Source organism: Sminthopsis crassicaudata, chromosome 3, assembly GCF_048593235.1.
Source record: "Sminthopsis crassicaudata isolate SCR6 chromosome 3, ASM4859323v1, whole genome shotgun sequence".
Taxonomy (NCBI): Eukaryota; Metazoa; Chordata; class Mammalia; order Dasyuromorphia; family Dasyuridae; genus Sminthopsis; species Sminthopsis crassicaudata.
Window position 1 is genome coordinate 465,466,843 of NC_133619.1, and position 24,567 is coordinate 465,491,409.

The 24,567-nt window shown below is 34.6% G+C and overlaps 1 protein-coding gene across 1 annotated transcript in view; it reads right to left on the reverse strand.

Moving 5' to 3' along the window:
- FMNL2 (formin like 2) overlaps positions 1-24,567 on the reverse strand; it is a 362,363-nt gene that overhangs the window by 142,576 nt on the left and 195,220 nt on the right. Inside the window, 1 exon segment of the mRNA XM_074303437.1 lies at positions 15,919-16,002. Within this exon segment, the coding sequence (XP_074159538.1) occupies positions 15,919-16,002 (84 nt within the window).

Genomic DNA, 24,567 nt, shown 5'->3' on the forward strand with positions numbered 1-24,567 from the left:
ACAAAGAATATATTTTGTAGGAGTTCATCTAGGATAAGGCCTTTGTTTTACAAATAAGGATGTAGATAGGTTAAAACAACATCTTAGATGTTACACTACGGATTTCCTTTGCTGAAATGAAGAAAATACTGCTTTACAACTCCAACAGAAATGTAAATCAAGAAACACCAATGTTTTCTACTTCCCTCAACTCCCCTCTCAAGCCTTCAGGAAACAAGTATTACTGAAACTGTTGTAATACAGACTGTGTTTTTAGCCCCTAACTGCCCTGCCTCCCCCTTAAATCTGGCTTGTATGAAACCTGAGTGCCTACTATAATTGGCCTCTTAGTACACAGATGCTCACAGCTGCAGAGGCAGTTCCTTGGAGGTCGCTATGGAAAAGTAAAAAAGGAGATGGGGGTGGGGAAGAGGTATGGTGAATCCAATGAGTAAAAAAACACTTCCAAGCTTTGCAAATAAATGAGTGACTGCCCTAGGAACGGAGCCAAGAAAGAAAGGACAGGGAAGGCAATAAGTGATACATCTGTGCTGGCCTAAGCCCGCTCTCTCCTCACTCCTGAGAATCTGATATGAATTTTGGATCACAAGTACTTTCTCCAAAAATCTGCTACAGAAGCAGGGGGCTTTTCATTGGTCCAAATACAGGAAAAGCATTGTCTTCAGACACAGAGTAGAGTAGAAAGGTAAACTTTACATAACAGATATTTACAGATTCATATGCAATCGATCCCCTTCTATGCTATGATATACATGGAAATGCTTTCATTTCATATTTAAGTTCAGAATTTTTAAAAATTAAAAATTAAAACAAACAAACAAAAAAATACAAAAAGCCCAGATACCAGCTCAGGCCGGAAAGGAGAGTGCAGTGAGATTAGGGCTGCTTGGAAGGAGACAGAGGAAATTTACAGTAGGTCCCACAGCTCAGGAATTTGCCAAAAATAATAGAGATGGCAGGATAAATACAATACAGAAGGTTATAAGGATGCTGTGAATGGCTGCAGAAGGGATAGGAAAAGAAAGAAAAGATGAGAAAATGCCATTTGTTTCACTACCATAGTAAGTGGCTGTGAAGGATGGATTAGAGAATTGGCAAGACTTTTCTTCTTTTTCTTCTACTTTACTAAGTTGCAAAAAAAAAAAAAAAAAAAAAAAAAAAAAAAAAAAAAAAGACATGAAAAAGAAATTGGAAAAAAAAATGCTTCAATCTATACCCAAGAGTTCATTCTTTCTAAATGTGGATGGTACTTTTCATCTTGGTCCTTTGGAACTATTGCTCTTTCTGTGTACAATATTATACTAATTTTCTGCTCACTACATCAGTTCATGAAATTCTTCCTGGGTTTTCCTGAAACCATCCCCCTCCCCTTCATCATTTCTTACTGTACAACAATATTCATCACAATCACATATCACAACTTGTTGAGCCAGTCCCCAGTTGGTGGGCATCTTGTACAATGTCTTCCAGATATAAATAAATGATCCTGAGAAGCCAGTTCTTTTAAAATTGTTTTCCTTTTTATTTCACCTCTTAAAATTCTATCAATCATTGCTTATTGAGTGTGGATAGTTCTATACTAGAAGATGTAATACTTTTTTTAAGAAATAAAAAAGCTAGGTGGCGCAATGGATAGAGCACCAGCCTTTGAATTCAGGAGGACCCGAGTTCAAATTTGACCTCAGACATTTAACACTTCCTAGCTGTGTGACCCTGGGCAAGTCACTTAACCCCAGCCTCAGGAAAAAAAAAAGAAAGAAAGAAAGAAATATAACTGGAGAATGAGGAGGTTTGCTGCTAAATGACAAGTTTACACACACACACACACACACACACACACACACACACACACACACACACATACATACTCATCCAGGAATTATGATACTGTTTATGTGAAATTCTTCTTTGTGGATTACTCTTTTTAAAGAATTGTCAGGCTCAAGTCACTATAGTGCTAGTAAAGGAGGGATTTACTTACAGGCCTTCCCAACTCTAAATCTACCTTTCCACCACTTTCTGTTGGGGTCTCTGTGACAGAATACCATGCATCCAGTTAGAGGATAAATGTGGATAAAATGCATAGCTAAAATCTATTGATGATCTTTAGCACATTCTTGTTGAGTAATTTAATGTTTCAAAGATTATCATTTCGATATATCTTAGTGCCTATCCATTCTCTGATATTAACAGAGGCACTTTTGAAAACTTCATTAACTTCTAAGAAGCTTAGAAAGAGTTGTAATTAGCATATCAATTGTTTGTATGTAAACATAATTCTAAAGGCTTAAGGGTGCTTGAAAAAGTTTATTCTCTAAATAGTTAAACACTTCCAACCAAAATATTGTTTACACTATTTGCTTAACTAACAAGTTCTTTCAAAGGGGAGCACAAAATAAACTAGCCCCTTCTAAATGCTCAAAAATTATGAATTAGCAGAAGCTAGTTTAATTAGACAAAGTTCTCGTCATTTTTCTACTAGAGCTTCTAACCTTCCAGGAAAAGCTTACTTTTATAGTTCTGCTAAAATATCCAGTTTCTTTTGACAGCCATACAACTCTGTTCATTTGGCCCTGTGTACATGGTGCATGGTGCATGCATGTTTCTTTAAAGAAAAAAATTCAAATTTTACTTCCAGGGCCAGATGGGCAGGCACACGGCACATGGCCTGAAAGACACAGAATTTGACTAAGGTCTGGGCTTCTGTTGAGTTTGGCTGTAGCTGAGAAGCACATTTGACAGACCACTTAATTCTAGCTGCCAAAAATGAGTTAAAAAGGGAATGCTTATTTCTCCTTCCTTTGCCTTGTCTTCCTTTTTTTTTTTTTTTTCTTTACCTCCCATAGTATTGACAGGCTAATCTTTTTCTCCTAGAGAGTTTGCATGACAATGGGAATCAGTAGAAAAAATAAAGCTAGTTTTGGAGGTTCTGTCTCAACTTTCCAACACCCTACAGAACACAAATATGATATAGCCCACAACCCAGCAGGTTGGTCACTGATCCTTCTGCCTGTTAGTTTTAGAACAAGAAACCCGAGTCCTAAGACTTGAAGTCCAGTAGAGATCTCCCTTTCCTTTATATGGAGGGGGATCAGAGCCTTCTCTTTATAATATACAACTTTCAGTAACCTTCCTAGAACTGATAATCTTCAAATCCCTCCACCTAACCCCACCCTTACTTAAAAAAGAAAGGAAAACATGCCCTTTAAAAATGTCAATTATAGAGTACATACTAGGAGTCTGTTGTTTTTAAGTTTCTGCAAAAATGACATTTTCCCTTACCATTTTCCTATCTATTCTAGCATAATACTATGAAACATGATTTTTTATGAGCCCAGCTTCAGCACATATTGCCTCTGTGACCCTAGTTAAGCCACATAATTTCCTCAATTGTAAAATAAGGGAGTTAAGTTAGATCTCTACAGTCCTTTTCAATTCTAAATCTGTATTTTTCTATCCATGGCACATTGCTGACAAGTTGCAAATGAATATTCTTACGCTGAAAATTTACAAACAGATCCATAAACAGAAATAACAGAGTTCTCTTCTCCGATCAGTCATTTTCTAAGTTCACCCCCAAATTAATCAACATTTATAAAGTATTTAATATGTACCAGGGACTATGTTCAGCCCTTCTGCTATAGGGAAAACTCTAATCAACAATGTTCTGAAAATAGAAGACAGATATATATATAGATAATAAAATCATCTTTGTGTGTATGGATGTGTTATTGTTCTTTGTCCTTCATTTTCTGAGGATCAATGACATGACAGATATAGACAAAAAAAATTTAATGAGGACTTAATTCCTTGCAGCCAAATACAAATACTTAGTTTATACTTTTATACTATCTTATTCATAACTATAAGGGGAAGTCCAGAACAGTTATGGTTCACATCTGGGAATATGGTCCTGAACACTATTGTTTGTTAATAGGATGACAGCAAAGATAAGAAAGGATAAGAAGGAATTATCAAAATTATCAAAATATCTAAACAATTTAGAATTGATTTTACACAATCTTAACATAATTGGAATTTAGATCAAACATAAAAAACAACAGTTACTAAAGAATATAAGGGGAGGAGGGTAATATGTAATTCAACAGCTGGAAACAAAGAAAACAGATTTATATAAAGTGTATCTGAGAGTCTGGAGGCGATTGTTTAAAAGAAAGATCAGAGCTAAACAGAGCAAATACAGCCAAAGATGAGGGCAGAGTTGAAAACAGGAAAAAGCAGTCATGTTGAGGTCAAATGGACGAGAGTCCAAGTCACAAGTTTTAGAACTGTACAGGGTTTTATTAGTGAGCATGTCCCCCAAGGCTCTCATTTTACACACAAAAAAATGGAGGTTTAAACAAGAAAAGTGATCAACCCAATGTCAGATAGTGATAACAAGAGACTGAATATAAACCCAAGACTTCTCTGACTGCAAATTCCATGCTCTTTCCATTACAACATGCCTTGTCTTCACTAATGCTCTCAATAACCTTTACAACTTGGATCAGACTACAGTATAAAGGAGACAACTAAAAATACAATTACCAATATCTACTGCTATTATAGTTCAGTGACAGCAGCTGAACCATGAAAAAATACTGAGGGCATTTTTTCACAACTATAGGATTTACTTGCAACTGAATCTTTTGGATGGGAGTTTCAACAGCAATCTAGATTAACTGGAAATAGATGCTGTCCACAAGCTCTTTCTGGTGACTATAGAAATAGGAGGAGAGAAATCTTGATAACTATTATCAAATGAGTTAATATATGTAAAGCACTAGCTATTTTTATTACTACTATTAGAAAACTGTGAGCTTGGTTACAAAGATACTAAAGGTCCCAGATGGTGACTTGATCATAAAATTACCCTCTTGTCTTTCTTCTCTTTTCCTAGATCTAATGGCCCTTTCTAACCTCAGCTACTATTTCAAATAAATCAATAAACTACCCCTCTCTCTCAAGGTACTGTCTGCCCCATCTTTCTGCCTCAACACTGAAAAACTGCTGGTCAGCATTTCTTTATCAGCCTTGGTCTTCACGGATATCCATGAAATCTGCTATGGGTATATATTCCATAACCATAGGCTCTAGTCTCAACTTTAGGAACAAAAGCGCCAAGCACAGTGCTCTAAACACAGCAGAAGCTCAATAAATGTTCATGACAAAAGTCAGATAAAGATAAATGAGACCTTAACCTTTCAAGTCTCCATTGTCCTTATTCAAGGACAACTCTAACTTCTGGCTTTTCAATCTCCTTGATAGTTGCCTGAAATGTTCTGACCCAATTTCACAAATGGAAAAAAATAAACTAAAACTAACAATATACAATATACAATATTTATACAAGTATAATACAAGTTATACAATATAACTGGATCCAAGCAACAATAACTAAGATTTGCATAAGAACTTATAAGATCTGAAAAATGGTTCACACATACTAACCATTTTATATATATATATATATATATATATATATATATATATATATATATATATATATATATATATATATATGTATATATATACACACATACATATATACACACGTGTATATTTATATATATGTAGATATAATGTATATATGTGTAAATACACATGCATATATGTAAGCCTGTGAAAATAGGTAGCATTCTTATCTCCATTTTACATATGAGGAAACTGAGGTTGAGAAATATTAAGTGACTTGTCCAGGGTATGAGGCAGGATTCAAATTTGGGTCTTCTTCACTATAGCAATGGAAAATAGGAAAACCAAGGTGACATAATATATATATTCGAATGATTGAAAGTGAAATAAAGATTGGTTATCTGCCATTGCCAGACAAGAGGAATATTATTATATTAATTATTATTAATTATAATCTCTATGATTAAGTAATTAAAAGGACATGGATTGGTCTTGCTCCCAAAGGAAGGGAAGAACAACTCTGTTAGAAAAGATCCTGACACTTACACAATAGAAGCCCCTGGCTTACTTATACCTGTATTCAAATGGCAGAAGGAGTTCTCACCTTTCCTCCTACCAGGCAGAATGCCAAGGCTAGAAGGGTAGGAATCTAATCTCTGGAGATTTGATACAGGAAAGAAAATCTGAATAGGTAGGGCTCTTAGCCACCTCCTTGTCTTGGGCCTTTTTTATTCTCTTTTTCTTCTAAATTATTATGTAGAAATGAAGTTGAATGTACTCCTCCCTTCTCTCACAGCCATCATACACCCCTCTACATAGCCCACTCTGGCTGCAGTGTAATGCCATAGTTAGCCATCAGAGGGCAAGAGAGAGCTATGTGAGGGACACCCCCACAGAATAGGGTACCCCCTTCCATGCCTGAGACACTTGATTTCTGAAAATTTCCTCATTTCATTCAACATTTATTCACTTCTAATTGCAAAATAAGTAAGACAGAGTTCCTACTCTTAAGATACTTAAACTCTAAAAATTAGGTTTTTTAAATCTATTACTAAAGTCCACTTTAAACAGCATAAGTAATTTGTGAATTTGTCCTGTCCCTCAACTTAAAACTTTCTTACTCAATGCCACCCTACTTCACCAAATGATTAATTTTTTTTCAGCTTTACCTCTCAACCCAGACAGGCTACTAGTTAGATAGCTCTGGGAACAGAGTATAACAAGATTCTAAAAAGACAATTCAGAAATCTTGGTAAAGGTTCTGTGGAGATAGCCTTATTTACTCACAGGTTCATTTTATGGAACAAGAGATCCATATGCAACACAATATGTTAGGAAAAAAGTGAACTGGGAATCAGGAACTTTGACTCCAAGATCCATTCAGTAGTTGATAGAGTCCTTGAGGAAGGAATTACACTTTATTATTCCCAGTACCTGGCACAGTACATTACACAAAATAGAAATTTAATTAATGTCTGTTGAACAAAAATGAAGACCTATCTATAACCTCACCTCACTCTTTATAGTAAATATTTTTCATTATATTACAAAAACGGAGACAACATGCATAAAATGAATTACACCAAAGATAGCATACAGAGGTGATGAAAGTCGCTATGAGGAGACAGGTCCTTTGCAGCTATGAGGACCAGAAAAGGCCTCTCACAGAAGAGAGGATTTGAGCTGATTCTCCAAGGAAGTGAAGTAAATTAAATGATATAGTAATAAGCTCGAGCCTTCCAGTGTAAAGATATTGCAACAACACAGCAAAAAGAGCTGGACTGAGTTTAAGGAACTGTAAGACCAGTGTAGCTGAATCACAGAATATATAGAAGGAAGAAAAGTGGGAAAACAACAGAATTATAGGAAAAAACCAGATTAAGAAAAGCTTTAAACACCAAACACGTGTTTATAGTTGATCCTCAAAATCTTCAAAACTCTCAGATTGGTTGGGATGACAGGAAGAGATGATAATGGACATTGAAGGGGATGTGGGAAAACCGAGACACTAGTGTATTATTGGTGAGGTTTTTATATGATTCAGCCATTTTGGAGAGTAATTTGGAACTGCGTCTAAAGGATTATCAAATTGTACCTACCCTTTGATCCAGCAGTATCTCTGCTAGGTCTCTGTATCTCAAAGAGATCAAAATGGGGGGAGGAGGAGAGAAAGAACCCACATGTGTAAAAATGTAGTGGGAATGACTCAATGAGTTGTGGGGTGTCAATGTGATAGAATGTATTGTTCTGTGGGAAATGATAAGCAGGCTGATGTATATGAACTGACCCTGGGTGAACAGAACCAACAGAACATTGTACACAGTAACAACATTATGTGATTATCAACTGTGATGGACTTGGCGTTGCTCAACAATATGGTGATTCAAGGCAATTCTGATAGACTTAGGATGGAAAATGCCATCCTCATCCAGAGAAAGAACTATGGAAACTGAAAATGGATTGAAACACAGTATTTTCACTTTTGGGTTTTTTTTCCTTCTTTCTTTCTTTTTTCCTTTTGGTCTAATTTTTCTTGCACAACATGACAAATATGGAAATGTTTAAAAGAATTACATATATTTAACCTATATCAGATTACTTGTTGCCTTGGGGAAAGGGGAGGTGAGGGAGGAAAAAAGAAAAAATTTAAAATCCGTCTTACAGAAATGAATGTGGAAAACTATATGTATTTGAAAAAATAATATACTATTAAATTTTTTTAAATCACCTCTGGCAGATGAATGGAGGATGAATTAGAGTGGAGAGAGACCACTAGTTATAAGACTTTTGCAATAATTTAGGCAAAAGGTAATGATGGCTTAAACCAGCACTGCAGTTCAGTGAGTAGAAAGGATACTTAGAAAGAATGTTGTAAAAATAGAAATAACAAGATTTTCAAAACTGATTGGACATGCTGGGAGAGTGAGAATGGATAGTTAAAGATGACACAAGTTTGAGGGCCTGAGTGACTGGATGGGTCCTGAATGGTCAGCACTTACAAGGAATCTCTATATATGCAACAAAATATATTAGCAGTGGCCTACAATCAGGAAACTGAAGAAGAAAAGCAAGCCTATAAACTCTTTGGTATTTAGCTTGTCTCAGATGAGACCAAATTTCACAAGCCACCCATCCTCCTTTCTTGATGTTTTTGTCATCCATCCCACTACTATCTCTTCCTTTCCTACCTCAATCTGTGAAAACTACATTAAAATAAATAGTACCAAGGCTTCTAGCAAGGGGATAAGGGTGTGTCAATAAACTCCCTTTTGGCTTCACTCACCATTCCTGTAACTTCCCAAAAAAAACAGCACCACCCTTCTCTGGCTATGATTCCCTTATGTGTTGTCTCCTCCATTAACTCTTTCAAATAAGGATTTATCTTCCTTTTTTATTTGTATTCCCAAAATTTATAATGACTCTTGGTATATATGCTACAATATACCTTTGTAGTCTACCCAAAATGTTTCATTGATACTGCCTTGTATTAGTCTCTTTGGAATATCATAGATGGATAGATAGATACACACATATGTAATATGCTTGAAGTAGTAGAAAGAAAGTAAATTCCTGGAAGTCAGTATCTTCTATACCCTTCACAGCACTTTGCACAATGTTGAATATTTAGAAAATGTTTATAATTGATTAATTAAATGAACAAAGGTCCAGTTGCTTTGTCTATAAATTCTTATTCCTACTATAGTTGGAAACATTATCTTCCTTATTCCTTAAGAATAATGACTATGTACCCAAAGATACCAACATTTGGGACAAGAATTCATTATTTGAAAAAAAAACTGTTGGGAAAACTGGAAATTAGCATGGCAGAAATTAGATATGGACCTACACATAACACATATACCAAGATAAGATCAAAATGGGTCCATTTAGGCATAAAGAATGAGATCATAAATAGATTAGAGGAACAGAGGATAGTCTACCTGTCAGACCTGTGGAGGAGGAAGGAATTTATGACCAGAGGAGAACTAGAGATCATTATTGATCACAAAATAGAAGATTTTGACTACATCAAACTAAAAAGCTTTTGTACAAACAAAACTAATGCAAACAAGATTAGAAGGGAAGTAACAAATTGGGAAAATATTTTTACAATTAAAAGTTCTGATAAAGGCCTCATTTCCAAAATATATAGAGAATTAACTCTAATTTATAAGAAATCAAACCATTCTCCAATTGATAAATGGTCAAAGGATATGAACAGACAATTTTCAGATGAAACTATATCTACTCATATAAAAGAGTGCTCCAAATCATTACTGATCAGAAAAATGCAAATTAAGACAACTCTGAGATACCACTACACACCTGTCAGATTGGCTAAGATGACAGGAAAAGATAATGACGAATGTTGGAAGGGATGTGGGAAAACTGGGACACTGATGCATTGTTGGTGGAGTTGTGAAAGAATCCAACCATTCTGGAGAACAATTTGGAACCATGCCCAACAAGTTATCAAACTGTGCATACCCTTTGATCCAGCATTGCTACTACTGGGCTTATATCCCAAAGAAATACTAAAGAAGGGAAAGGGACCTGTATGTGCCAAAATGTTTGTGGCAGCCCTTTTTGTAGTGGCTAGAAACTGGAAAATGAATGGATGTCTATCAATTGGAGAATGGTTGGGTAAATTATGGTATATGAAGGTTATGGAATATTATTGCTCTGTAAGAAATGACCAGCAGGATGAATACAGAGAGGTTTGGAGAGACTTGCATGAACTGATGCTGAGTGAAATCAGCAGCACCAGGAGACACTTCAACAACAATAGTGTATGAAGATATATTCTGATTGAATTGGATATCTTCAACATAAAGAAGATCCAATTCACTTCCAGTTGATCAATGATGGACAGAAACAGCTACACCCCGAGAAGGAATACTGGGAATTGAATGTAAACTGTTTGCACTACTGTTTTTCTACCCAGGTTACTTATATCTTTGGAATCCAATTCTTACTGTGCAACAAGAAAAATTGGATTTACACACTTATATTGTATCTAGGTTATACTGTAACACATTTAATATGTATGGGATTGCCTGTCATCAAGGGGAGGGAGAAGAGGGAGGGAAGGGAAAATTTGGAAAAATGAATATAAGGGATAATATAAAAAAAATTACTCATGCATATGTACTGTCAAAAAATTATAATTATAAAATTAATTTTAAAAAATTCTACTCGGAAAAAAAAAAAGAATGACTACGTTCTGTTTTTGTTTCTATCACAGAGTTTGATACATTTTCAGATTCTGTATCCCTATATCTTCAATCAATTCTTTCAGTTTCTCTGTGGATCCCAGACTGGCCTAATATCTCCTCCCATCACTGCTAAGGAATTAGCACATAAACCTATTCCTATTTTTATTCCTCTTCCTATCCCCTTTGGCAATTCACATAAATTCTCTCACTTCACAATTTTAGTAAATCAGCTAAATCCTAACTACCACACAGAATTCTCTATTCAAACATCTGTCTTTGTCTTATAGGCTGGATATGTAACTATGTCTTCTATACTCATTGACATTTTACGTGATGTTCGTCCTTTTTCAAATATCTTGCATTAACCTAGCAATTTTTTCTGTGAATAAACTTTCATCATAAACAGCAACTTTGGGCTTTACTCTTTTAATAAATCTTTTACCCATTTTCTGGATTAAATTAGAATTGTTATCATCTTAAAAACAAATATATTTGCCTTTTCCAATTAATTAAAAAATGTAACTGCATTGTGCACACAGAAAATACTTAATCAATTTTCAGATATGATTCACTCTTAAAAAAAAACTTCCAAATAATATCACTTTTAAGAATTACAAAGTATTTTCTCTATATTATCATCTTGTTTCCAAAATGAAATAATATGATTCAGAATTGCTTGTTAATGGCAAACTAAGTCTATCTGGAGGAGAAAAAAAAAGAAGAGGGGAAGAGGAAAAAGTCAGAATGGGGACAAAGAGATGGAAGGATGTTCTGGAGCCAAACTCTTAGTGGATTTTAAAGTTCACCATAATCTCACACAGTTCCATCTATCAGACAGGAATCCTCTGCCCCAGTTAGATCAATCTCCTTTCTTCCATAAATGCTGTGCAAATTTCTACTATGTCTTTATATAATGTTAGTCCTCCATTCATGGAATGCTATCTATTCAATTCTTAATATAAATGAAATCAACTTGTTGCTGATGAAGATGAAAAATGTAGCCTTGTCCCAATAATCTAATATTCACAATGTCTTAGATTTCCTCACTGAAAACATATAAAAATCTTTATATTCATTCAATAATATAGAAATATATGCTGTTAGAAGATTAATTGAGGATGAGGTCCCAAAGGCAAATTTCAGTCATGTCTATATTGTCTTAAGTTACAAAGATACTAGCATTTATGCACTAGTATCCACTCTTCATATAACTGTTAAACTATGACTTTTTATTAAATCTGTGTTTATATATATATATATATATATATATATATATGTATATGTTTATATATATGTATGTGTGTGTATATATATAAACACAGATTTAATTAAAAGCTACATTAATTGTTAAGGCTACTTCCTCTTGTTAGGATCTTTGTGACTTGGGAAGTCATCCCCATATCCCACAGAATTTGAGTTAACATTCTATGTAGAATTACAAGGAGAAAAATTTTAAATACCTTTAATTCTCACTTGAAAAAATGGGTCCTGGCACTCCTCCTGAACTCTATCCAACTATAATAGGATCGTAGACTTAGAGCTAAAAAGGACCTTAAAAGTCATTCAGTTCAAACCCTTTATTTCACAGATAAGAAAATGAGACCCAGATAAGTTATTTACCTAAGGTCACACAGCTACTAAGTATTTGACAGAATTTGAATTGTTCCCAAATACAAGTCTAGCCTTCTATCCAGTACACTACACTGCTATTAAATAAGTAATTGGGAGCTCAAATTCAGTTTAAAACAAAATGAAGAAACTGAAATGGATAGGACAAACTGACCAAATCCCCTGACTTTAAATTCAATAGAGTACTCATTCTAACTTCTATTTTGATTGGCTCTACTTTAACTTGGAGTTAAGCTCCCAAAATCACAAGCCTGAAAATGCCCACTTATTACTCAGAAAACTTTAATGATTTCCCACTACCTCTAGGACAAAATACAGATTCCTCCAGCCTTCTATACTGGCTCCAATCTGTCTTTCCAGCCTTATTTTCTAGATCCTCTCACATACTTTACGTTGCAGTCAAACTGGACCACTAGCTGTTGTTACCTTATCTTGTTTATTTGTGATATTGGTGGTATTGATAGTGGTGGTGATGCTGCTGCTGCTTTGTTCTTTTTCTGTATCTCTGTCTCCCTCTCCCTCTCTCTTTTTCTCCTCTTTCCTTCTCTCTTTCTCTCTGTCTCTCAAATATTTGGAATGTACTCCCCCATCCATATCTAACCCTGTTAAAAATTCTCTTCCTTCAAGGTCTAAATGATATGCCTTCTCTTTGATGAAACCTTTCCTTCTCAGATAAAAGTTATCTCTCTGCTCTCAATTAACCTTTTTCTTTCTTTCTTTCTTTTTTTTCCCTTTTTTTGGTTGAGTTGCCCAGGATCACACAGCTAGTAAAGGGTTCAAGGCCACATTTGAATTCAGGTCCTCCAGACTCGAGGACATGTGCTCTATTCACTGCAACATCTGGATTCCTGGATCTTTATTCCCTACCACATTCTACCTTGCATCAGATTTATTTTCTATCTCCTCACCAGCTAAATAAAACAATAAATGGACAGTTAGATAGAAGACCCCTTGCAGACAGGAACTGTTTTTTTTTTCATCTTTGTTATCTTCACTTTCTAGTAGACTACCTTATACATAGTCCATGCTTAATAAATACTGTTGAGTTGAATTAAACTAAATTAACAGAAAAGAATGAGCTAAATGATGTTAGTTTATATCTGTGCTAATACCATTACATAACTAACGTATGGTATGGAAAGGAGAAAACAACACATAAAGTACCTGCCCAGGCCACTGCAACAAAGAAATTATAGAGAATGAAAGCACAAAAGGAGAAGCCTATTGCATATGTTTTCATTGTGACTGAGCACCAGTAATCAGTCAGATGACAGGGGACTGGAACAGCAATCCGCGAATTAAGGAGAACTGTTCAAGTGATGCTTCATGTCAACAAGGCTGCTGACAAGAGTGAAAGAAAAGGCATTCTTTTTTGAATGTGTCTGGCCCAAGTGTGGAGATGATACAGCATTGTGGTAAAAGAATGAAAACTCAAGTAATTGTATGCTGATTAAACAACTGGCTGAAGAGTTAGGAAATCAACAACCAAGCCCACTGAAATATTAGATAGTTTACTCTTTTACGTTTATTCCTCAGGATTCACTAGAAGCATTAACTGATACTGGGAGACATCTGCCAATGCTTGATTCATATGTCTGAAATTTCTTGAAAAATGAAAAGTCCAAATGATACAGTAAGGTAGATTAAATCCCATTCTCCTGAAGTGAAATCCGAGTGCCTTTTTAACTTAGAGAAAAATACAGATCTAATGATTCTTTCCAGATAGTTAAGGTTCTATTGCTGTATTTTCTGTACTTTTCCCCCCCTCTGTCAAATACCTGTCTATTCAAATCCAACAGTTCAAGTCTAATCTTGCCTAATTGCTATATTATTATGTGTACCACTCACATTGACATTTAACACCATTCATTGTTACACAAATTGCCTATATGGTAGAGAGGCAGCAGAGTGTGGAAGACAGTAGTATTGTCAGAAACACTTTAGAGATGAGAAGGCCTCCTGACTCCAAACCATTTAACCACAACCTAAAGGTAATATGAAATCATTCTACTATATGCAGAATTCAGAGAAGAAATAGAACAGATGAAGAGCTAGATGTACCATGACTCAAATAGTAAATCAAATTTAATCATTTTCACTGAACTCTTCCCCTCAATTCCCTCACCTTTCCTCTTTCAATCACTGTTTCCCTTACTTCCCTTACCATTTTTATGACTTTGTTTTTTTCTGCTTAAAGAATGCTCATTCTTAAAACATAAATAACATTTATGCAGTCTATGGCATTTGTGTGATATTGTCTCCCCCAAGAGAAAATAAGAACCTTGAACATAGAGTTTATGTTAGCATCCTCAAAACTAAGCAGAGTGCCTGGCACATAGAAGACACAATAAATGCTTCCTGACTGGATGATTAATTATAACTTCTCTCAAGGACAAAGAACAAATGCATACATTTTTTTCTATTTCCACATACTTTCCAACAAACTTGATCTATGATTAAAAAAAATTTTTTTTTAATGGTATGATGTTTCATGAGTGGAAATCATGTATTCTCTAGTGCAGAGACTTAAAACTCTTTGAATTCATATAGCACTCTTCTTCTGTAGAGCCCAAAGAAGATTTTACCGAGGGAGAGAGGGGAAGGAGAGGGAGAAGGGAGAGAGTGAAGGGTAGATCAGGTTGTAATCAGGAGAAAGAATGTTTGTGTGTGTGTATACGTATGTGTGTCTGTGTCTGTGTGTGTATTTATACATGCATATATTCCACCTTTCAATCAGGTGGTATTTAGCACAATAAACATTTGTTCAATTGACTTTCCACAATATATAATCCCACAGTGATAGTATAATGTGGTGGATAGAGAGCTGGCCTTTGAGAATTAGGTTCAAGTACCATCTCTGACATATATAGGCAGTATGATCTGGGTATGTCTTTTAACCTCATAGTATGCTTGAAAATTCTTTACACTGATGGAATCATAGATTATAAAAATATTTCTTTAGCGTAAATTTTTTTTTAAATATTTCTTTAGCATTCAATCCTCAAAAGAAAAAACACAGGAGCTTTTAAAGGCTATCATTTTGTTCTCCAGAGAATTTTTCAGGCAGTGTATATGTCTTGTATGTATATTTCATGTAACAGAACTAAACAGTGTTTCTTTCCCCCGCAGGTTGATTTCTTTAAGAAAATTTCTCTCTAAAAGCAACAACTGCCCAGTCCATACAAACAAGTACTAAAATTGACTATTTTCCAATGAGAAAACCCTCCTCAATAAAGGAATAATGGTGGTAGAGACTTAACTCTAATAATACTGCACAAATTACTCTAATAAGGATATCAAACTAGAAGACTCACTGTAAGAACAGTAAGGGTCCTCAGAGAGTGACTTGTTGGGTGTTCTCATTTCACAGATGAGGAAACTGAATAACAGAGTGGTTACTCAAAAGCTGAAATAACCACTAGCTCAAGTTACCCAGGAAGTACATAACAAGTAAAAATGTCTAGAAAAATTTCCATGGTAAAGGAAACACTAAAGCCAGGCAGGAAAGAAATGTTATTTTCCAGTTTTTTACAAGTCAAGTCCAATGAAAGGACAAGAAGCCATAATACACAAGAATTCATATACAATAAAGATATCTGGCTTTTCCTTTTTTTCTTCCTTTTTCTTCTTGACCAGAAAACAATGAATTGTTCCTTACCTGATCACAAATCAGCTCCCATTTCTTCTCATTGTCATATTGGCGCAGCAATCTGGCTTTGTCAGGAGGTAGGTTCATTGCATTCTGCAAAGAAAGGGAAAACATGCTTCAGATACCACAACAGACTAAAAGGTCAGAAGTGCAGACCAAAATAACATGATTGTGGTTGTCCAATTTTTTTCTTTTGAATTCCTGGCAACTGAGTTTGCCCAAAGCACACCCTCCCCCACAAGGAGCCATTTAAGCATCAAAGTGTCCTCAAATGGAGACAAATCCCAAAATTCCACATTAGGATATTTGAGGACTATTGGTTTGAAAAAAGAGCTAGATGTTTCAAACAATGGAAATGAAAAGCTCCTTCTTTTAAACGGACAGCTTTGCCACTTACTGGTCATCAGAATTTCACCCCTTGTCCTGCTAATACTATAATTCCAGTCTTCTGTGAATGTGACATTGCCTCACAGAAAAAGGCAATCACCAAAAGAAATTCAATGTGCCAGAGCCCTTTAGTAAGCAATAGCAATAAAAAAATTAAGTAACATTAAAGAAGGATATGGGGGGGGGGAGAATGTGTATCATTTCCCACATAAAAGAAACATGGGTATTAAAAAAAATTACATAGACTGGTCATAAAGAGAAACCAAGGTATAACTGATGGATAGGCTCTATTGAAATTCACACAATTTCAAGAAAATGAAAGGAAATGCTTCAGTATGTTGGGTGGACTCCTGTGACAGACCTGTGGGGAGACATGGATAAGAGCCGCACAGGATGAACGTTATTTGGTGGAAATATCCACATCTCTCATATCACAAAACCATTGGCCAACTAGAATGTAAATGAAAATATTTCCCTTAGGATGAATGCCAAGAGAAACAGCTACTATTCTCTGCTTCATTGATGAAGAAGGTTTACTTTGGGAATCAGTCTACATTCTTAGAGAAATGTACATAAACACTGCTTTCATACAATGATTCCAATATCACCTCCCTTCTCCCTCCCCATCCCAGATTGATTGTTTTCTAATGGCAAGGACAAATTTGCACGATCCATTCATAATCTGGTCTAGTCTTTCTCACATATTTTCAAAATAGCCATATCATACTGAAACTGCAGACTCTGACCAAACAGAAAAAACTCCTTTGCTTAGTCTTTCTGGACCTTAGTTTTCTCATCTTTAAATTGAGGGTAAACTGAATAGTCCCTAAGACTCCCTCTAGCTCTAGGTCAGGGGTTTCTTATGCTAAGATCCATGATTTAAAAGAAAAACAAAAAACAAAAAACAAAAAAACAACATTGTTAACTATATGTCAACAGAATTGTTTTGCTCAATAATCTTGTATATTTTGTTTATATATTTTAAAACATTATTCTGAGAATTCCAAACTGCCAAAAAGGTTCACGACACACACAAAAAGGATAAAAACTTCTGCTCTAGACACTATGAACATAATATATAGTCCTTTGAGGCATAAAATCTAGAATCTAGATTTTTCTATTCTGACTGAGCTAAATGGTAACTCATTGGATTATTACTGGGTATGGTATCCATATGGGGCATGGATAATTATACCCTTCTTTTTGTGACTATTTAACTCATATCTATACATGTACTCCTCCCCATATTTCCTCCTTCAGGCCTTTACATTCCTTAATTCTCCCTTTACCCCCCTCCCCAATCACTATCAATTTAATTTTCCTAATGCAGAGTCCCTCATAATGTTCTTCCTCTTATCAAAAGCCTTCAGTAATTCCTATTATCCTCAGAATAAGGTCTGAACCACTCCATCAAAGCAACAAAACATTCAAGGCCTTTCATGAGCAGGCTTCAGTTTATCTCATTACCTACTACTTTACAATTATATACCTTAAGATATGGCCAAACTGGACTACCTGCCATTCCTTGAATAAATACTACTTTCTACCTCCTAGTATTTGCTCATGTTATAACTTTTACTTGAAATTCAATTTTCACCCCATCTCTATCCCCCATACTTCAGAGCACAGCTCAAATATCATCTCCACACAGAGGTCCTGTTTAGTCCTTAATCTAGAATGTATCTTTTCTTTCTCTCAACTTGAAAAAGACTTTATAAATAAGTGCTTAATGAATGTTTGTGAAAATAATTTTATATTTCTACCATGTATTACATATGACTAGAAAATGCCTTAGATTCCATCTTAGACTATAGACAGTTTGAAGTCATCTTTAAATTCTCAATGCCACCTACCACCACTTTTCACTCATCTTAAGTTGAATAAAAATTGTTGAATGATTTAAGTGTCAGCATAGTTGTATGTAAGTATGATGTTCCTGAACAAATGCAATCTTTACCCTGCACTCCTAGACGACAACAACAACAACAACAACAACAACAACAACAACATTCACAGTGCCCCCATTTTTATTTTTTCAGGAGCAAAAATAAGATCATTCAGAGGCAATAAAAAAGAGAAAATGTTATAATATGCACAGTACTTGTTTTTCTATTTTTGTACCCTTACTTATTAGGATTGTGACCTCTCTATGATTTACCCAAAAGATTACCTAGAAGCACCATCTCGTCCAGAATAGGGCATAGGGCAACTTCTTTACCAGAAACTAAGAGTAATGATTGAGGGAGGCAATACCTACACACACACACTCAATTTCATAAAATTTTTTTTTTTCAATCTCTCCTTCTGTATAGCTTTTCTTTGGGGACAATCAATTGAGAAACCTGTCCCTTATCTCTGGAATCTGATGTTGTGACATTACTGTTATCCACTAATACCATTTATCCCAACTCAATGTCTAATTTTCTTCCCAGATAATGGCTCCAGGTTGTCTATCATCTCTGTTCTAACCAAGATAGACCATAATTAATCTGGCTCCCTTAGTGACACTTTTTCAAGCCCTCTTCCTTAATACAGGTTGCCAAAAACAAAATACATAGAAAAGTTATCAATACCAAAAGTAAAATTTACCTGACATTTTCCATCAAAAGATCTGCACTTAGCAATTCATTTCATAGGAAAAGGAGATAGAAATAAATCTTACCGGGCAATTTAGAATTAATTATAATAGACAATAATGAATACAGATTTTGATATGTTATTAATAATAAAACATTCCTCACAACAATAGGTAGCATAAGTCTTAATATTCAGCTGGTGCCAAACCATTTGGTATTGGCTAAGAAATAGACCAGTTGATCAGTGGAACAGATTAAATACAAAGGACAAAAAAGGGTACAACTATAGCAATCTAGTCTTTGACAAACCCAATGATACCAACATTAGGGATAAAAATTCATTATTTGGAAAAAACTGTTGGGAAAACTGGAAATTAGTATGGCAGAAATTAGATATGTACCCACACATAGCACCATATACCAAGATAAGATCAAAATGGGTCCATTTAGGCATAAAGAATGAGATCATAAATAGATTAGAGGAACAGAGGATAGTGTACCTCTCAGACCTGTGGAGGAGGAAGGAATTTATGACCAGAGGAGAACTAGAGATCATTATTGATCACAAAATAAAATATTTTGATTACATCAAACTAAAAAGTTTCTGTACAAACAATACTAATGCAAACAAGATTAGAAGGGAAGTAACAAATTGGGAAAATATTTTTAAAGTTAAAGGTTCTGACAAAGGTCTCATTTCCAAAATATATAGAGAACTGACCCTAATTTACAAGAAATCAAACCATTCTCCAATTGATAAATGGTCAAAGGATATGAAAGAGTGTTCCAAATCACTACTGATCAGAGAAATGCAAATTAAGATAACTCTGAGATACCACTACACACCTGTCAGATTGGCTAAGATGACAAGAACAAATAATGATAAATGTTGGAGGGGATGTGGGAAAACTGGGACACTAATACATTGTTGGTGGAGTTGTGAAAGAATCCAACTATTCTGGAGAGCAATTTGGAACTATGCCCAAAAAGTTATCAAACTGTGCATACCCTTTGATCCAGCATTGCTGCTATTGGGCTTATATCCCAAAGAAATACTGAGGAGGGGAAAGGGACCTGTATGTGCCAAAATGTTTGTGGCAGCTCTTTTTATAGTGGCTAGAAACTGGAAGATGAATGGATGTCCATCAATTGGAGAATGGTTGGGTAAATTATGGTATATGAAGGTTATGGAATATTATTGCTCTGTAAGAAATGACCAGCAGGAGGAATACAGAGAGGCTTGGAGAGACTTACATCAACTGATGCTGAGTGAAATGAATAGAACCAGAAGATCACTGTACACTTCAATGTTGTATGAAGATGTATTCTGATGGAAGTGGATATCTTCAACATAAAGAAGATCCAACTCACTTCCAGTTGATCAATGATGGACAGAAACAACTACACCCAGAGAAGGAACACTGGGAAGTGAATGTAAATTGTTAGCACTACTGTCTATCTACCCAGGTTACTTATACCTTCAGAATCTAATACTTAATGTGCAACAAGAAAATGGTATTTACACACATATATTGTATCTAGGTTATATTGTAACACATGTAAAATGTATGAGATTGCCGTCATCAAGGGGAGGGAGTGGAGAGAGGGAGGGGATAATATGGAAAAATGAATACAAGGGATAATGTTATAAAAAAATTACTTATGCATATATACTGTCAAAAAATTTATAAATAAAATTTTTAAAAAATTCAGCTGGTGCCAAAGATAGCCCTTTTTTTTTTTACATTCCAACAATATTTTATTCTTCCAAATACAAGTAAAGATAGTTTTCCACATCCATTTTAGTGAAACTTTGCATTTAAAATTTTTCTACCTCCCTTTTTTACCTGCCCTTCCCCCCAAGACAGCAAGAAATTTGATATAGGTTAAATTTGTACAAAAAGATAACCACTTATGCAAAAACAACTCAAGCAACTACCTCTATCAAGAAGTTGTTTCTCAATCCTATAGTCCTGAGATGGTTCCCTCCATTTTTTGTAGATTCCAGAGCTCTTCCAAAGGGAAGTCGATAATTCTAAGCAATCTAAAATACCCAACCAATAATTTATAACTTTTAAAAATAGCCTTCGAGATACCTTGCCAGTAGATTTACAGAATAATACAGAATCTGCACAGTATAGTGTACACCAATCCTGGACAACTTATCTTTCAAATTTTGTAAATGTACTCTTCCCTAGGATAGACAGAAATGAAGTCTACACTATCTTTTAAAAAGGTAACCCTTCCCCTAATTAGAGAATGAATAATTTGTTGGTCATCCCTGTACTATATTATGCTAGTTTTCCCCTTTCCCATTCTTAAATTACAAAATCTCAAATTCTTAATTGTTATTTTGATTGAGGAACAATCAGGTTTGGGGGACAGACATTCCATGAGTGATTATTTATATAATCACTTTATGTTTTCATTGAGAAAACAGTGAAGAACTATTTACACAATTTGTGGCTCATTCTATTCACAAGAAAAAAGGAAAGGAGATAGAATACAGAAAATGCTGAATGTGGAATAAGAAAACCTAGCTTCAAATTCTCACTATGCTATTTCCTACCTGTGTGAGCTTTGGCAGATCACTTGTCTTCTCTGGGCCTCAGTTTCCTAATCTACAAAATAATCCCTTAGATCCCTTTCAGTTCTAAATTTGTGGTCTTTGGACCAAATTATATAATCTCAATATAGGTCATACGATATATATTAATACTTTTTAAAAATTTAACAATACTAAGTCAAACTTGTCAAGATAAATCTTATGATTGATGGAATCCCCACTTATAAATGGTGCCAAACAAATGCTATGCCCTCCCTCTTGATTTTTATTTAAACGATTTAATACAGCTTTCATTATGAATGGAAGCATGTATTTTTTTCTGCTACAGCAAAAAAGACAAAGAACCTCCTTTAAGACAGTCAGTTTAATTATCTCTGAGTAGGAGAAGCAGCATGACCCAGGAGTAATGGAGTGGTAGACTTGGAATCAGGAAGATGTGAATATGAATTCTGCTCTCACTAGCTATTTACTGATAGGCAAATCAATTTCAGCTTTCTCAAGGGGTCTATAGTACTTGTTAGTTCTCCATTATTATTAGAAGCTGTCTTAAGATGCAGTTGAATTTGTTGGTTAGACACTTTTTAGCAGTTCAGGAACATTTATACCTGAAGGCAAATTGTTATACTTGGAAGATGTTTTAAATTTAAATAAATAGAATTGTACATAATAACTATGCTCCGTCACAATAGTGAGTGAACTCAAAAGTGTCTACAGGAACTAACTTGGATGTATTCAAAATTAGTCATTTCTAGTGGAATGGTATTGAGGTTCCTTTGTGGATGACATGATCAACCAAGTGTAATGTAAGAATTTAAAAGATTCAAAATTTTTTTGGTAAGAAAATACAAATTTAATCTAATAGACTACCTCCGCATCTCCCTATGGGTAAGAACACATCATACTTTTAAAATTTCACAATCAAAAAACAATTCTGTTTACTCATGCCTAGCATCTAAAGCATTTGATTCTCATTTTAACCAGCAATTAATTATATCTACATTAAAGGAAGGGAACTGCTAGGAAGTTAAGTCAGTGAGATCTATCACCTAACAAAAGCTTATTTTATCCACCTGATAAATGAAACTACTTTCATCATAACAGTAAGATGTTATTTGCCTACTAAAATACTGCTCCCTTTCCAAATCAAATATCTGTGTAAGACCAGATTATCTTATATACTTTTAAAAAAATAAAAGATTGTAACAGAAATACATGCAGAAGTAGATATGGGAATTCAGCTATTAAGCCAAATATTAAAGAGCCAAACATTTTACATTTACATTTTTACAATACCATTCTTTTCATAAAATTTTGTCTTTAAGGAGGAAATATTGTTATTTTCATATTATATTAATTATTCAAATGTAATAGTCCTATTGCTATTTTAATATGAAGTAATAAACACTTTAAATTTTTATGAGTTTTAATTTCTAATACAGAAAATACTGATGGCCATAACCTGCATAACAAAAGTGTTTTGACATTCTCAAAAAAGTAAGAGGGTAAAAAGATCCTGAAACCAAAAATTCTCTAAGCCATAACCTTAAGTAAATTAGAACACCAGAAAGAAAAAAAATTAGCATAACCAAATCATCCTCAGCCCCCTACAAAAATTCTTCACTGTGCACTGATTTAATATTTCAAGAAATACATATTCAAATAACATTTTATAACTTTTTTTTAATTGTACTAAAAGATGTCTACTACATTACCAAAAACCTCTATAAAAGGAATCAGGTAGTAAATTTCTCCTTGAGCTTAATCTCAGAAGCAAGCTCCACTTGGGATGTTTTTCCCCTATCCTTTTTCTTTGACCATAATTATATTCTCTTTGAATCATTCAGAAATTTGGATAATTGAAGGTCTATTATTGTTTGTACATTATATTCCTACTTCTAACAGGATCTGAGGTGACTTAAAAACATATATTGGGTAGAACTAGACATGTTAAAAAGCAAAACATGGGTTGAGAATAGAAAGAAATAGAGAAAGTAGCTCTTGTATGGGATGAACTAATTGCTTACTACAGTTGAGGCGCTAAATTTAGCACTGCCTAGAAGTTTAAAGCTAAAGGATAATCTCCACATTGGAAGCTGTTCTAAAATCTGTGTTATGTTTAGTATGCCAAGATCAATTAGCTCTGAGTTTTGGAGACTTAGTACATTATAATGAGGACCTGAAAGACTAGTAAGCACAGGAAACTATATTTCTCTGCCTATTCAATTCCTCATTTATACTACAGAACTACTTTTTCTTTCTTCTTGCTTTTCCTGTATGTTAACTTCTCAGTTTTCTGTAAAGTGACAGGCTACAGTCAAGCTTCCTTTTAGTGTTAATGGGATAAAATAGTCACAATTCTGAATACAGCTTCCAGGTCTTTTGGTCTTACTGTTGTGGTAGAGACTGCTTCTTCACAAAGACCTTAATTTGTTTACTTCAGAGCCTGCATACCTGAGGCTATTGGAAGGTGTGATACTAAATAACCAAGGCTTTATTATAGTTCAAAAGTTTCAGCTTTATTACAAGGTAAATAGACTCTTGTGGGTTAGCCTGGGAATCTAACCACCATTATAATAATGCCATTTTCATTGGAAAATATGTTCTAACTTCTAAACAACAAATGGAATTGTGTTTTTTTCAAAGCTGGGAATTTACTTTAGGTATTTGCTTTTCTTCATACAAAAAGTTGATGTGTTTCTACAGGATATGAATGTTTTCTCAGTTATTTTCCCATTAGTGATATTATACTTTAATACTGATCAATTCACATTGTCTTGCCCAGTTGCTCTTGGGACCACAGATTGTCCAGTCAAGATTACAAATTCAATTTATGAATAGACAATAGAATGACAACAGGATTAAATCCATAACTTTGGTCTCATTAGAACATTATGCTCACTCAGAAATAACTGGTTTTTCCTATTGTCATAAAAATAGCTAGTGTCTGCATTAGACTACAAGCCCAGGACTCTACTGATTTCAAATCCAGTGCTTTTCCCCCCCAAAAAAAACTATACCACATAACCTCTTTCATGAGATAACTGTTCACCAAATACCTCAGAATTCAATGCCAATCAAATTCAGAGTTTAACGATGGGGCAAGTGAAATACCATATCCTTCAAAGTTCA